The 13,622-nt window shown below is 44.7% G+C and overlaps 1 protein-coding gene across 2 annotated transcripts in view; it reads right to left on the reverse strand.

Moving 5' to 3' along the window:
* Positions 1-13,622, reverse strand: part of LOC131201864 (uncharacterized) — a 97,927-nt gene that overhangs the window by 71,383 nt on the left and 12,922 nt on the right. The window contains exon 1 of one of the 2 annotated variants that reach the window (XM_058190181.1): positions 10,077-10,389. The exons of the other annotated variant lie outside the window; for it this stretch is intronic. Coding sequence (XP_058046164.1) covers positions 10,077-10,220 — 144 coding nt within the window. The 5' untranslated portion in view covers positions 10,221-10,389. Of the gene's footprint in view, positions 1-10,076; positions 10,390-13,622 lie in introns of those variants that run through there. 2 annotated transcript variants of the gene reach the window in all.

The raw sequence follows: 13,622 nt of genomic DNA on the forward strand, positions 1-13,622 counted from the left end.
GAAGAAGAAAAGAAAAACAATAGGACAGGAACGGTAGGCACGTTTGTGCGCTTATGCACGCCCCTTATGGTCCTCTTAGGAATGGGGTGAGGTCAATAGTAGAAAGTTTTTGGTTAAAGCTTTTAGGATTATGAGAAGAGACCACAGAGTCAGGTAAAGTATTCCAAGCAAGTACAGAAGTCATATTTTCTGCAATCTAGATTAAAGCGGTTGACATTAAGTTTAAATCTACTAGTTGCTCTAGTATTATTGCAATTAAAGCTGAAGTAGTCTTTAACAGGAAGGACATTACAATAGATGATTCTGTGACTTAAGCTTAGGTCTTGTCGAAGGCGACGGAGTTCCAAGTTTTCTAAGCCTAGGATTTCAAGTCTGGTGGGATAGGGTATTCTAGGCTGCATTAATAGAGGGATAGAGAATCAAGATCAAGTGAAGTGTTAATACCACTTTATAATGCCTTGGTAAGGCCACCCTTGGAATACTGCATCCAACTTTGGTCTCCACGATGTAAAAAAAAGGTGTTGAGACTCTAGAAAGAGTGCAGAGAAGAGCAACAAAGATGATTAGGGGACTGGAGGCTAAAACAGATAAAGAACGGTTGCTGGAACTGGATATGTTCAGTCTTATGAAAAGAAGGGCTCCTCTATCCATGGTATTCACGTGGTGCCTGGTTGTGTGTGGCTTTTTAGTTGTTGGTTGGGGTGTTGATGCCTTCGGTCGTGAAAGATTGGACATCCTGCAAAGTCATGTGCAGGAGGACCTTTAAATACCCTCCTCTGAAACGGCAAAGGTGGAATTAAGTGTCATTCAAGAGAACAGCAGAGGATAAAAATCTGAGTAAATTCACTTTCGTGAAAATCCAGCTGCATCAGAGGCGGGTTTCAGCAGGTTCTGACCAGATCTGGAGAACCCGTAGCGGAAAGTTTGAGTAGTTCGGGAAACTGGTAGTAAAAATTCTGACTGGCCATGCCCCCCATCTATTCTCTGCCTCCCGAGTCCCAGCTGATCGGGAGGAAATGGGGATTTTGCAGTATCCTTCCCTTGCCATGCCCACCAAGTCACGCCCACCCAGCCATGCCACGCCCACCAAGTCACACCCATGGAACCAGTAGTAAAAAAATTTGAAACCCACCATTGAGCTGCATGGGTTGATGAACTCCAGACTGAACAAGTCAGTAACTGACATTTTGGTCAGTTCTTTTAAGGCAGGGGTCTCCAACCTTGGTAACTTGAAGACTTGTGGACTTCAACTCCCAGAATTCCTCAGCCAGCTTTACTGGCTGAGGGATTCTGGGAGTTGAAGTCCACAAGTCTTCAAGTTGCCAAGGTTGGAGACCCCTGCTTTAAGGGACACAACAAGAGTCTTTTTTTTTAATGTTGAAGCACCAATCGATTTTAAAATTATATATTAATCCATTAATGACTGACAGCTTTTTTCCAGAGGTGGGGGGGAAAACATGTAACTGCAGCCATCTAGTGACAGAATTGAGTTATTACAGGCCTGAAAGCTAAAATTTAAGAAAGGGAGAATCTCAGGAAAAATAAACATTCATCCGATTTTAGTTTTTTTCTGAACTACCTCACAAAAATTCAGAGGGGCCTCTAGTGGCTCAGACTGGTAAGACAATCTGTTATTAACAGCAGCTGCCTGCAATTACTGCAGGTTCAAGCCCCACCAGGCCCAAGGTTGACTCAGCCTTCCATCCTTTATAAGGTAGGCAAAATGAGGACCCAGATTGTTGGGGGCAATAAGTTGACTTTGTATATAAATATACAAATAGGATGAAGACTATTGCTAACATAGTGTAAGCCGCCCTGAGTCTTCGGAGAAGGGCGGGATATAAATGCAAATAAAAAAAAATTGAGAAATGCGTTTCAGCAGTGTGGGCCCCACTTCTCATTCTACCAGACATAGTGATAAAACTGCCGTCTAAAAATTCCTTCTGTGGACCTCTCTTTTTTTTTTTTTTTTGCCTTTTGAGTTTTCACTCCTGGTAACCGCCTGGACTAGTTCATGTGGATTTCTTGCCAACGTTTCTGAAGTGATTTTGCTCTTACTTCCTTCTTCCTGGGGCAGAGAGCTCAAGGTCATCCAGTTGGCTTTATGCCCACGGACGGGACTAGAATTCACAGTCTCCTGTTTTCTAGCCTGAGGCCTTAAGTATGACATTGAACTGTCATTAAGCCTAGGAAATGGAAGAATCAAAGTTAGGAGGTTGTAGGAACACCTAGTAGGACAAAAAGCAGGGAATCCTCAGAGGGAAAGACAGAGGAATTATCTCTGTGGGTTACTCACACAAGACAGACACAGACTTCAGAGGATAATTAGAACTGCAAAAAAAAACAACAACGGCTACCAACCTGCCTTCCATTGAGGACCTGTATACTGCACGAGTCAAAAAGAGGGCTGTGAAAATATTTACAGACCACTCACATCCTGGACGTAAACCGTTTCAATTCCTACCCTCAAAACGACACTATAGAGCACTGCACACCAGAGTAACTAGACACAAGAACAGTTTTTCCCCGAAAGCCATCACTCTGCTAAACAAATAATTCCCTCAACACTGTCAAACTATTTACTAAATCTGCACTATTATTAATCTTCTCGTCGTTCCCATTACCCATCTCCTCCCACTTATGACTGTAACTTTGTTGCTTGTATCCTTACGATTTATACTGATATTGTTTCCCGATTGCTTATTTGTAGCCTATGTCTATCATTAAATGTTGTATCATTAAGTGTTAAATTTGTACCCTATGACCAGTGGTGGGATTCAGCCAGTTCGCACTACTTCAGGAGAACTGGTTGTTAATTTTCTGAGCAGTTTGGCAAACTGGTTGTTGGAATAAATCATTGGGGCAGAGAACTGGTTGTTAAATTACTTGAATCCCACCACTGCCTATGACTATCATTAAGTGTTGTAAGTGTACCTTAATGAAGGTATCTTTCCTTTTGTGTACACTGAGAGCATATGCACCAAGACAAATTCCTTGTGTGTCCAATCACACTTGACCAATAAAAATTCTATTCTATTCTATTCTATTCTATTCTATTCTATTCTATTCTATTCTATTCTATTCTATTCTATTCTATTATCTGTCCTAAAATAAATATAGGTAGTCCTTGATTTACAACTATTCAATTATTCATTGCTCATTGCTCATCTTTAGAAGTGGTAGGTGCTTCATCACTGGAGGTTTTTAAAAAAAGACTAGACAGCCACCTATCTTAAATGGTATAGGGCCGTGATAGCTAACTTGTGGCACGTGAAGCCATATCAGTGGGCACGCGAGCTCAGCTCAGCTGATTTTCAGGCCTTCTGGGAACACCAGATGTAGGGAAACAGGCTGTTTCCTGCCTCCGGAGGGCCTCGGGGGGTGGTGGGGAAGGCTGTTTTGCCCTCCCCAGACTCCTAGAAAGGCTCTGGAGCCAGATGAGAGAGGAAACATGGGCCTACCGGGCCTTTGCATGCCAGGAGTGGGGGAAGCAGGGGAGATTGCGGGAATATGTGCAGGGGCGGAGTCAATGGTGGGATTCAGCCAGTTCGTACCACTTCGGGAGAACCGGTTGTTAACTTTGTGAGCAGTTTGGCAAACTGGTTGTTGGAAGAAATCATTAGGGTAGAGAACCAGTTGTTAAATTACCTGAATCCCACCACTGGGCAGAGTGCATAGAATTATGGATGTGGGAACACGCATGGGTGACCCACCTCCCACCCCTGCTCCTGGCACTCGATGGCAAAAAGGTTAGCCATCACTGGTATAGGGTCTCCTGCTTGAGCACGGGTTTGGACTAGAATATAGTGACCAGACGTCCCGCTTTTGGCGGGACAGTCCTGCTTTTTAATAATTTGTCCCGCGTCCCGCGGCAATTCCAAAAAGTCCCGATTTTTTTTTTGTTTCACTCCCATTCTGAAAATGGGAGGCGGCAACGCAAGAGGAGGAGGAGGTGGAGAAGGGGGAGTGGCGGAGAAGGGGGCGCGAGAGGGAGGAGAGATGCCGCTTGACTTCACCCGAGAGGAAGAGAAGAGCCAAGAGGAGAGCCGAGGAGAGCCGAGCCTGCCTGGAAGAGCCGAGAGGAGAGCCGAGCCTGCCTGGAAGAGCGGAGAAGCAGCAGCCTCTCCTCCTCCTTCAGGCAGGTGGCAAGACTCAGCGCACATGCGCAGCCCCCCCCCCCCCCCCGGTCAATGGTATCCCGCTTTGCCATCACTGAAATCTGGTCACTTTAGACTAGAAGACCTCCAAGGTCCCTTCCAGCCAGGGGTGGGATCCTACCGGTTTAATAACCGGTTCACTGAGAGCATGCTTCGAGCATGCGCTCTTGCTTCATGCATGTGTGTGCGCAGTGTGCAGAAAATTGAACTTCCGTGTTGCTGAGAGCAAGGAAAACAGCTAAGGAGCAGCTGTATTCACACTTACAACCACCGCAGCATCCCCATGGTCAGGTGATCAAAATTCGGGCACTTGGCACTGGAATATATTTATGACAGTTGCACTTTCCCGGGGGTGGGGGGCGGGGTCTGTGAAAACCAATTGTAACTTTCCAAGTTGGCTTCCAACAAGCAAAGTCAAAGGAGAAAGCTAGATTTGTTTATACAACCTCACGATTCACATAAGAACTGCAGGGATTCACTTAACAACTTGGGGCAAAACTCACTAACGACTGCCTTGCTGAGCAATGAAGATTTCGGGCGCAGCTGTGGTCGTAAGCCAAGGACTACTACCCGTATAGCATTTTTAAAAATCAGAATTGCATTAACTATCCATGAAGTGATAGTTCTCCAGTATTGTTGTTTCATTTTGGGTTTGTTTGGGTTTGTTTCTTTTGTAGGCAACAGCCAATGTTTTGTATAGGATCATTTGTATAACGCCCATTTCTAAAGACTCTGGGAGGCTGACAACGTCAACCAGATAAAAGCAACAATGATCCATGGACAAGCAGACACAATAAACCCAGACTTTCCAAATTTGGAACAGCATCAAAGGCAACCTTCACCTCAGGAAAGGAGAGAACTGTTATATCACCATCAAGAATAACGATCAACAAGCTCAGCGTCTTAGCCACTGAGCCACCACGTTCCTTACTAATCGGCGAGCCCATTTGGCACAATGGTTAAAAGCACTTAGAGGCTGGGACACTGGGAGTTCCAGTTTTGCCTTAGGCCTGAAAGCCAGCTGAGCGACTATTGGGCCAGGCCCTTTCTCGGCTACCAGCAAACCATTTCCAAAGCATTGCCAAGAAAACTGTCAACACACACTTTTTCCACAACAGCAAGGAGAAACTCCTATTCACTGCAGAGCTATACCAGCTCTGTAACTATAATCTAGTGAAATACATATATAGAGAATAGAATAGAATAGAATTTTTTTACTGGCCAAGTGTGATTGGACACACAAGGAATTTGTCTTGGTGCATATGCTCTCAGTGTACATAAAAGAAAAAATACGTTCATCAAGGTACAACATTTACAACACAATTGATGGTCAATATATCAATATAAATCATAAGGATTGCCAGCAACAAGTTATAGTCATACAGTCATAAGTGGAAAGAGATTGGTGATGGGAACTATGAAACGATTAATAGTAGTGCAGATTCAGTAAATAGTCTGACAGTGTTGAGGGAATTATTTGTTTAGCAGAGTGATGGCCTTCGGGAAAAAACTGTTCTTGTGTCTAGTTGTTCTGGTGTGCAGTGCTCTATAGCGTCGTTTTGAGGGTAGGAGTTGAAACAGTTTATGTCCAGGATGCGAGGGATCTACAAATATTTTCACGGCCCTCTTCTTGATTCGTGCAGTATACAGGTCCTCAATGGAAGGCAGGTTGGTAGCAATTATTTTTTCTGCAGTTCTAATTATCCTCTGAAGTCTATATATATATGAAAACATCCAATTCTGCTTGAGGTGAAGGCTGGGCTAATGTAATAAATTAAATATATATATATTTATATATTTAAATGCAAATGCAAATGAGTTTTTTAAAATGCTATCTGAACATTAATAGAGAAAAGGAAATGAGATTTAAAAGGAGTTTGTGTGCATTCACTGTCTAGAAACTTCCTGGAACATCCTACTTTAAACAAGGATACAGAATTTCCGGTTTATACTTGCTGGCTGAAATAAATTCATAACAATTCCACACTCTGGCTTGGTTGGTGGTTGTTAGGAAGTGTAATTCAGCCATACCGGTAGGGCCACAAATTCTCCACCCTTGATTTTAGAGAACAAGGAAACTGCATTTAACCCATAAATTAGTTCAGATCCTGAGAACGAAGAAAAGGGAGTTTTCTGTTAGAATAGTCCAGAGGTCTGCAAACTTGGCTCTTTTAAGACTTGTGGACTTCAACTCCCAGAGTTCCTCAGGCAGCAAAGCTCTGGGAGTTGAAGTCCACAAGTCTTAAAAGAGCCAAGTTTGCAGACCCCTGGAATAGTCCAACAGGTAGTCCTCGACTTACGACCGTAATTGAGGCCAAAATTTCTCTTGCTAAGGGAAACATTTGTTAAGCGAGTTTTTCCTCCACTTTACACCATTTTTTGGGCCAAAGTTGTTAAGTGAATCACTGCAGCTGTTAAGTTAGCAACACGGCTATTAAGTGAACCCATGGATTTTGCTTGTTGAAGGTTGCAAACAGGGACCACATAGCCCCAGGATACTGCAACTGTCATAAATATGAGTCAATTGCCAAGCATCTGAATTTTGATCACGTAACCGTGGGGGATGCGGCAACCGTCGTAAGTGTGAAAACTGGTCATAAGTCGCTTTTTTCCAGTGGTGTTGTGACTTTGAATGGTCACTAAATGAACTGTTGCAAATGGAGGACTACGTGTACAATAAAGTACCCATGCAGTTCAATTAGCCAATAAACTCTCATTCCTGGATATTTATCTGGATCTTCCTTTGCTTTCTTTTTGGTTTCCAGATCATTTCAGTATAATGACATCTCAAGAAGAAAGACAGCATAGGTGGCATTTACCCCCGACGAGAATAGCCAGAATGTTCAAGAATAAATCCGAAAAATTATTATTATTATTATTATTTATTTAATCAAATTTATATACCGCCCTATCTCCCGAAGGACTCAGGGCGGTGTACAGGCATTTAAAAACACATAAATACAATATAAAAAACAATTAAAAAACTTATTCTAAAAAGCCCGTTAATTTAGAATTAAAAATATAGAATAAAACCCAATTTAAAACCGATAATTTAAAATCTAGCCCATTCCTGCACAGTTAAATAAATATGTTTTAAGCCCGCGGCGGAAGGTCCGGAGGTCCGAAAGCTGACGAAGTCCGGGGGGTAGTTCATTCCAGAGGGTGGGGGCCCCCACAGAGAAGGCCCTTCCCCTGGGTGTCGCCAGACGACATTGCCGCGCTGACGGCACCCTGAGGAGACCCTCTCTGTGAGAGCGCACGGGTCGGTGAGAGATATTCGGTAGCAGTAGGCGGTCCCGTAAGTAACCCGGCCCAATGCCATGGAGCGCTTTAAAGGTGGTCACCAGAACCTTGAAGCGCACCCGGAAAGCCACAGGTAGCCAGTGCAGCCTGCGCAGGATGGGTGTTATACGGGAGCCACGGGGGGCTCCATCTATCACCCGCGCAGCCGCATTCTGGACTAACTGCAGCCTCCGGATGCCCTTCAAGGGGAGCCCCATGTAGAGAGCATTGCAGTAATCCAGGCGAGACGTCACGAGTGCGTGAGTGACCGTGCATAGGGCATCCCGGTCCAGAAAGGGGCGCAACTGGCGTACCAGGCGAACCTGGTAGAACGCTCTCCTGGAGACGGCCGTCAGATGATCTTCTAGAGACAGCCGTTCATCCAGGAGGACGCCTAAGTTGCGGACCCTTTCCATCGGGGCCAATGACTCGCCACCGATGGTCAGCCGCGGATTTAGCTGACAAAAATGTTGGAAATGTCATCAGATACTCGGCTCATACTATCATATGTGGTGAACGTGCGTAGAAGCTAGAAGATACTGAACTAAAATCCACACGTGGTTGGAAAAAATGATAAAAAAAACACATAGACTTGAAACCAGACGTTTTTCTACTGGGTATCATACCTGAAACTTATAACAGAGAATTGAGATATTTGATTGTGAATGTAGTAACAGCGGCTAGAATTGTGTTTGCTAAAAATTGGAAAAATGAGAAAATACCAATGGAAGATGAAGTTATTAAGAAAATAATGGAATGTGCTGAAATGAGTAAATTGACATTTGAAATTAGAGAACAGGAAGATAAACAATATTATAAGATATGGGATTTATTTTATCAATGGTTAGATAAAAAAATATGTTAATGAAGTTTGATAGAGGTTTCTATAAAGTAAGAACTGTCGAAATACATACTGATTTAAGATGATGAAATGAATGATGTAACACAATTAACATAAATTTAGAACATTTTATATGAAAAGAAGGAAGAAATATTTATAGTCAAATAAATGATTAATTGACCAAAACACAGGGATATATACACAGTGGTGGGATTCAGCCACTTCGCACCCCTTCGGGAGAACCGGTTGTTAACTTTCTGAGCAGTCTGGCAAATTGGTTGTTGGAAGAAATCATTATGGCAGAGAACCGGTTGTTAAATTACTTGAATCCCACCACTGGATATACATTAGATTGGTAAAATGTAAAATTAGATAAATCATACGTTATGAAGATGGTGAAATTGCACAAAAGATTTGTAACCAACCAACCGACCCACAGTTTGCATTTGTACTGAAGATGATTTTTATGTATGTTTGTCAAAACAAAAAATAAACAATTAATCGATGGAAAAGCTTGTCTCCTGGAGTTATGGATGCTTGATCACTGGAGGTTTTCAAATGCAGACAGGACAACCATCTGGCTGGGATAATCTAAGGTTCCTGCCTTGAGCAGGGGGTTGAACTAGAAGACCTCTGAGGTTCCTTCCAGCCCTATGATTCAATGATTCATTTATTTACCCCTGGGCCTCCAAAGTCTTCTATACCATTTCTTCCCAACAACCTAAATTAAAAGTAAAGGGATTGAACCTTCTTCCTTAATGAGGTTCGCGTTGAGTAACTGTATCCGGAATTTGTGCACCTCCCGCAAACGTAGGACTAGTTTCAAACTAGCTTTGCTGGTTGGATTCATCCCCTCTAATTAGCTATTTTCAGCAGCTCAGCGATACACTAGTCTGCTTCCGACTCCAATTATTTAAATAAAAGTCACACTTGGCAATTGTGGGACAATCTTTTTTTTTTTTCCCATGGGCAGCTGGCAGCCTCATGATTAGCAAAGCAAGAGGAAAGCTAAAGGTACAGCTTTGTGCAAAAGTGTACTTCGGTTTAGAAACAAAAAACATGGAAATATATATATTTTTCTTGCACATTTAAAGCTGTTTTTTTTAAACACATAACAGAGTTTGGTCCGCCCGTTCTCATGAATTTTTGGTGCCTTTCATTGGCTTGCCCTCACCCGAAATGAGATTCCATTTTACTTGGGAAAATCAAGGCACCCATAAAATACCGTATTTTTCAGAGTATAAGACACACCTTTTTCCCCAAAAAAAGAGGGTGAAAATCTGGGTGCGTCTGATACTCCGAATGTAGCCCTGCCCAGCTTTTCAAAGGGAGGTTTCAGAGGCTGAAAAAAGCATCAGAAACGGAGCTTCAGAAAAGAAGCCCCCAAACAGAGCTTCAGAAAAGAAGCCCCCAAACAGAGCTTCAGAAAAGAAGCCCCCAAATAGAGCTTCAGAAAAACAGCCTCCAAACAGAGATTCAGAAAAGAGTCATCCTCATGCCCCCAACAATCTGAGTCCTCATTTTACCGACCTCGGAAGGATGGAAGGGTGAGTCAACCTTGAGACGGTGAGAATCAAAATGCTGGCAGTTGGCAGAGTTAGCCTGCAATACCACATTCTAACCACTGTGCCACAAGGAATAACAATGAGAAAGGGAATAAGGGAGGGAGGGAGGAAGGAAGAAATAGCAACAGCATTTACACTTATATACCACTTCACAGTGCTTTACAGCCCTCTCTAAGTGGTTTAAGAGTCAGCCTATTGCCTCCAACGATCTGGGGTCCTTATTTTACTGACCTCTGAAGGACGGAAGGCTGAGTCAACCTTGAGCCGGTCAAGGATCGAATTACTGGCAGTCGGCAGAATTAGCCTGCAATACCACATTCTTACCACTGCGCCACCACAGCTCTTTGGGATCACAAGATTCTGGGACTCTGCCATTGTTGTAAAGGCATACTGGTTTGTCAAGCGGCCGGATTTTGATCACATGATAATGGAGATGGTTGTAATGGGCGTAAGTCCAAGGACCGGTCCATAAATCCCTTGAGCGCTGTTATCTTTCAGAAGGGTCACTAACCACCTGATTGTAAGTCGAGGATAACCTGCGAAGCGGCTTTCCTCAGGAGATTCTTCTTTTGCATCCGCAAGCATTTTGTCTTCAGCAGCTGCCTTCAGTCAAGCTGACCGAGAAGCTAGCAAGCAGATGTGTTTTTCTAACCAGTCAGGGCATGCCTCTTTCCATTTCCTAATCCCGAGTCATCAAGTCATTCCTCGGGAAACCTACGACTTTCTTTAACCCTCTTCTCACTCCCTGGCTGCCTAAAAATTAGAGCGCATGATTCGGATTGTAAAAACTGCAGAATACCAGAGTTGGAAGGGATTTTGGAGATCTTCTAGTCCAACCCCCTGCTCAGGTAGGAAACACCTATACCACCTCAGACAAACTCTTTGCCCAAACTCTTCTTAAAAACTCTTCCAGTGTTGGAGCATTTGTTAATTTCTGGAGGCGGAGCCGTTCCACTGATTGATTGTTCTTATTGTCGGGAAATTTCTCCTTAAGTTTTAGGTTGCTTCTCTCCTTCATTGGTTTCCATCCGTTGCGTCTTGTCCTGCCCTCAGGTGCTTTGGAGAATAGCTTGACTCCCTCTTCTTTGTGGCAGCCCCTGAGATATTGGAACACTTCTATCATATCACCTCCTAGTCCCGTGATGGCGAACCTATGGCACGCGTGCCACAGATGGCACACGTCGCCATATCAGTGGGCATGCGAGCTCAGCTCCAGTGCACATGTGCGTGTCAGCCTTCTGGGCCCACCCAGAAATAGGGTGTTTCCTGTCTCCACAGGGCCTTGGGGTGGTGGTGGTGGAGAAGGACTGCTTTTTTGCTGTCCCCGGTCTCCAGAGCCTCTCTAGGAGTCTGGGGAGGGCAAAAATGGCCTTCCCCGCTGCCCCAGAGACCCTCCAGAGGCCAGAAACAGCTTGTTTGCCAACTGCCGGTGGGACCAGAAGGCCCATTTTTTTTGCTGTCCCCAGCCTCCCAAGCCTTTCTAGGAGTCTGGGGAGGACAAAAATGGCCTCCCACCCCCCAGGCCAGAAATGGTCCATTTGCCAACTTCCGGTGGAACCCGAAGTTGGCAAATGGGCCTCCAGGTGGGTGGGGAAGGCCGTTTTTCCCTCCCCAGACTCCTAGAAAGGCTCTGGAACCAGGTGAGAGAGAAAAAATGGGTCTACCGGGCCATCGTGTGCCAGGAGCTGGGGGGGTCATGCACGAATGCGTGGGGGTGGGGCGCAGAGTTTTGGATGTGGGCACACATGCAACCCCCCCCTCCTGGCACGGGGTGGCAAAAAGGTTAGCCATCACTGCCCTAGTCCCTCTTTTCACTAGATTAGACAAACCCACAATTCCTGCAACCATTCTTCATAAATTTTCGCCTCCAGTCCCCTCATCATCTTTGTTGCTCTTCTCTGCACTCTTTCTAGAGTCTCCACATCCTTTGTTTATATCATGGTGGCCAAAACTGCCCTGCCATTCATTTTCTTCCTTAGTAATAAAGGTGATTTATTGTGTTCAACCCCTTTCTCCCCAATGCACACCCACACACCCTGCTTAGCAATGAATCAGTCTGCTCAATTGGAACCCAGAAAAACCTGTTCACCCCAGAATATCTCAAGCCAAAAACACAGGAGACCTCGACTTACGACCATATTGGGGAACAGAATTTCCATTCTTAAGCAATTTGTTGTTGTTGTTGTTCAGTCACTAAGTTGTGTCCGGCTCTTCATGAACCCATGGACCACAGCATGCCAAGCCTCCTCATCAGGGGTGAAATGCTCCCGGTTCAGACCGGATCGGCCAATCCGGTAGCGATGGCGGTGGGTGGTTCAGAGAACTGGTAGCAAAAATCCCTGCCCCACCCCCATGCCCAGCTGAGCCACGCGATCGTCAGAGCCTTTTTTTTTACTTTTAAAAATATTTTTTAACAACCTCTTCGCCCAAAGAGGTTGTAAAAAATGCTTTTAAAGAGTTAAAACAAGGGTCTGACGATCCCAGCTGAGGTGCCTGATTGTCAGAGGCTTATTTTTTTACTTTTAAAAGCATTTTTAAAAGGTAAAAAAGCTGAAGCCTGCTAGGCAAAAAATGGGAGGTGACGGGTTCATTTGAGAGAGAGAGAGAGAGAGAGAGAAAGGAAAGGAAGGAAGGGAGGGAGGGAGGGAGGGAGGGAGGGAGGGAGGGAGGGAGGAAGGAAGGAAGGAAGGAAGGAAGGAAGGAAGGAAAGAAAGAAAGAAAGAAAGAAAGAAAGAAAGAAAGAAAGAAAGAGGGAGGGAGGGAGGAAAGAGGAGAGGAAGGAAGGATTACAAACCTGGCACTAGACGCAGCTTCAGAGGATAATCTAGGACTGGAAGGGACCTGGATTTTATCTAGTCCAACAATGCTCCAGCAGGACATTGTTAGTGAGTTTTTGTCTTTTGATCCCTCAGTCACATGGCTATATAGCCACGCCCACCCAATCACATGACCCTCCCACCAAGCCACACCCACCAAGCCACACCCATAGAACCGGTAAGAAAGAAATTTAGATTTCACCCCTGCTTCTCGTCCTCCCGTCTCCCAGAGTTTGGCCAAATGCAAGTTCATTGCATCCATGACACTATCTAACCAACTCATCCTCTGATGTCCCCTTTCGCCTTCAATATGGTCCAGCGAAGAGGTTCTTAATGGAGCCATGTCTGGATGTACGACTTTTTTTTTTTTTTTTGGCCCTGCTTAAGTGAATCACTGCCGTTAAGCGAATCACACGGTCATTAAGCAAACCCAACCTCCTCCGTTGATTCTGGGAGCTGACTGGGAAGATTGCAAATGGCCACTTCTGCTGACTGCCGGCTGCCTGTAATTTGGCAGATTGAATCTCACCAGGCTCAAGGTTGACTCAGCCTTCCGTCCTTCTGAGGTCGTTAAAATAAGGACCCAGATTGTTGGGGGCAATAGGCTGACTCTGTAAAACCGCTTAGAGTGGGCTGTGAAGCACTGTGAAGCAGTATATAAGTCTAAGTGCTATTGCTATTCCTTCCTTCCTTCCTTCCTTCCTTCCTTCCTTCCTTCCTTCCTTCCTTCCTTCCTTCCTTCCTTCCTTCTTCCCTCCCTCCCTCCATCCCTTTCTCATTGTTCTTGCTTGTGGCACAGTGGTTAGAATGTGGTATTGCAGGGTAACTCTGCCGACTGCCAGCAGTTTGATTCTCACTGTCTCAAGGTTGACTCAGCCTTTCATTCTTCCGAGGTCGTTAAAAATGATGACCCAGATTATTGGGGGCAATAGGCTGACTCTGTAAAACCACTTAGAGAGGG

This window comes from Ahaetulla prasina, chromosome 7 (genome assembly GCF_028640845.1).
Source record: "Ahaetulla prasina isolate Xishuangbanna chromosome 7, ASM2864084v1, whole genome shotgun sequence".
Taxonomy (NCBI): domain Eukaryota; kingdom Metazoa; phylum Chordata; class Lepidosauria; order Squamata; family Colubridae; genus Ahaetulla; species Ahaetulla prasina.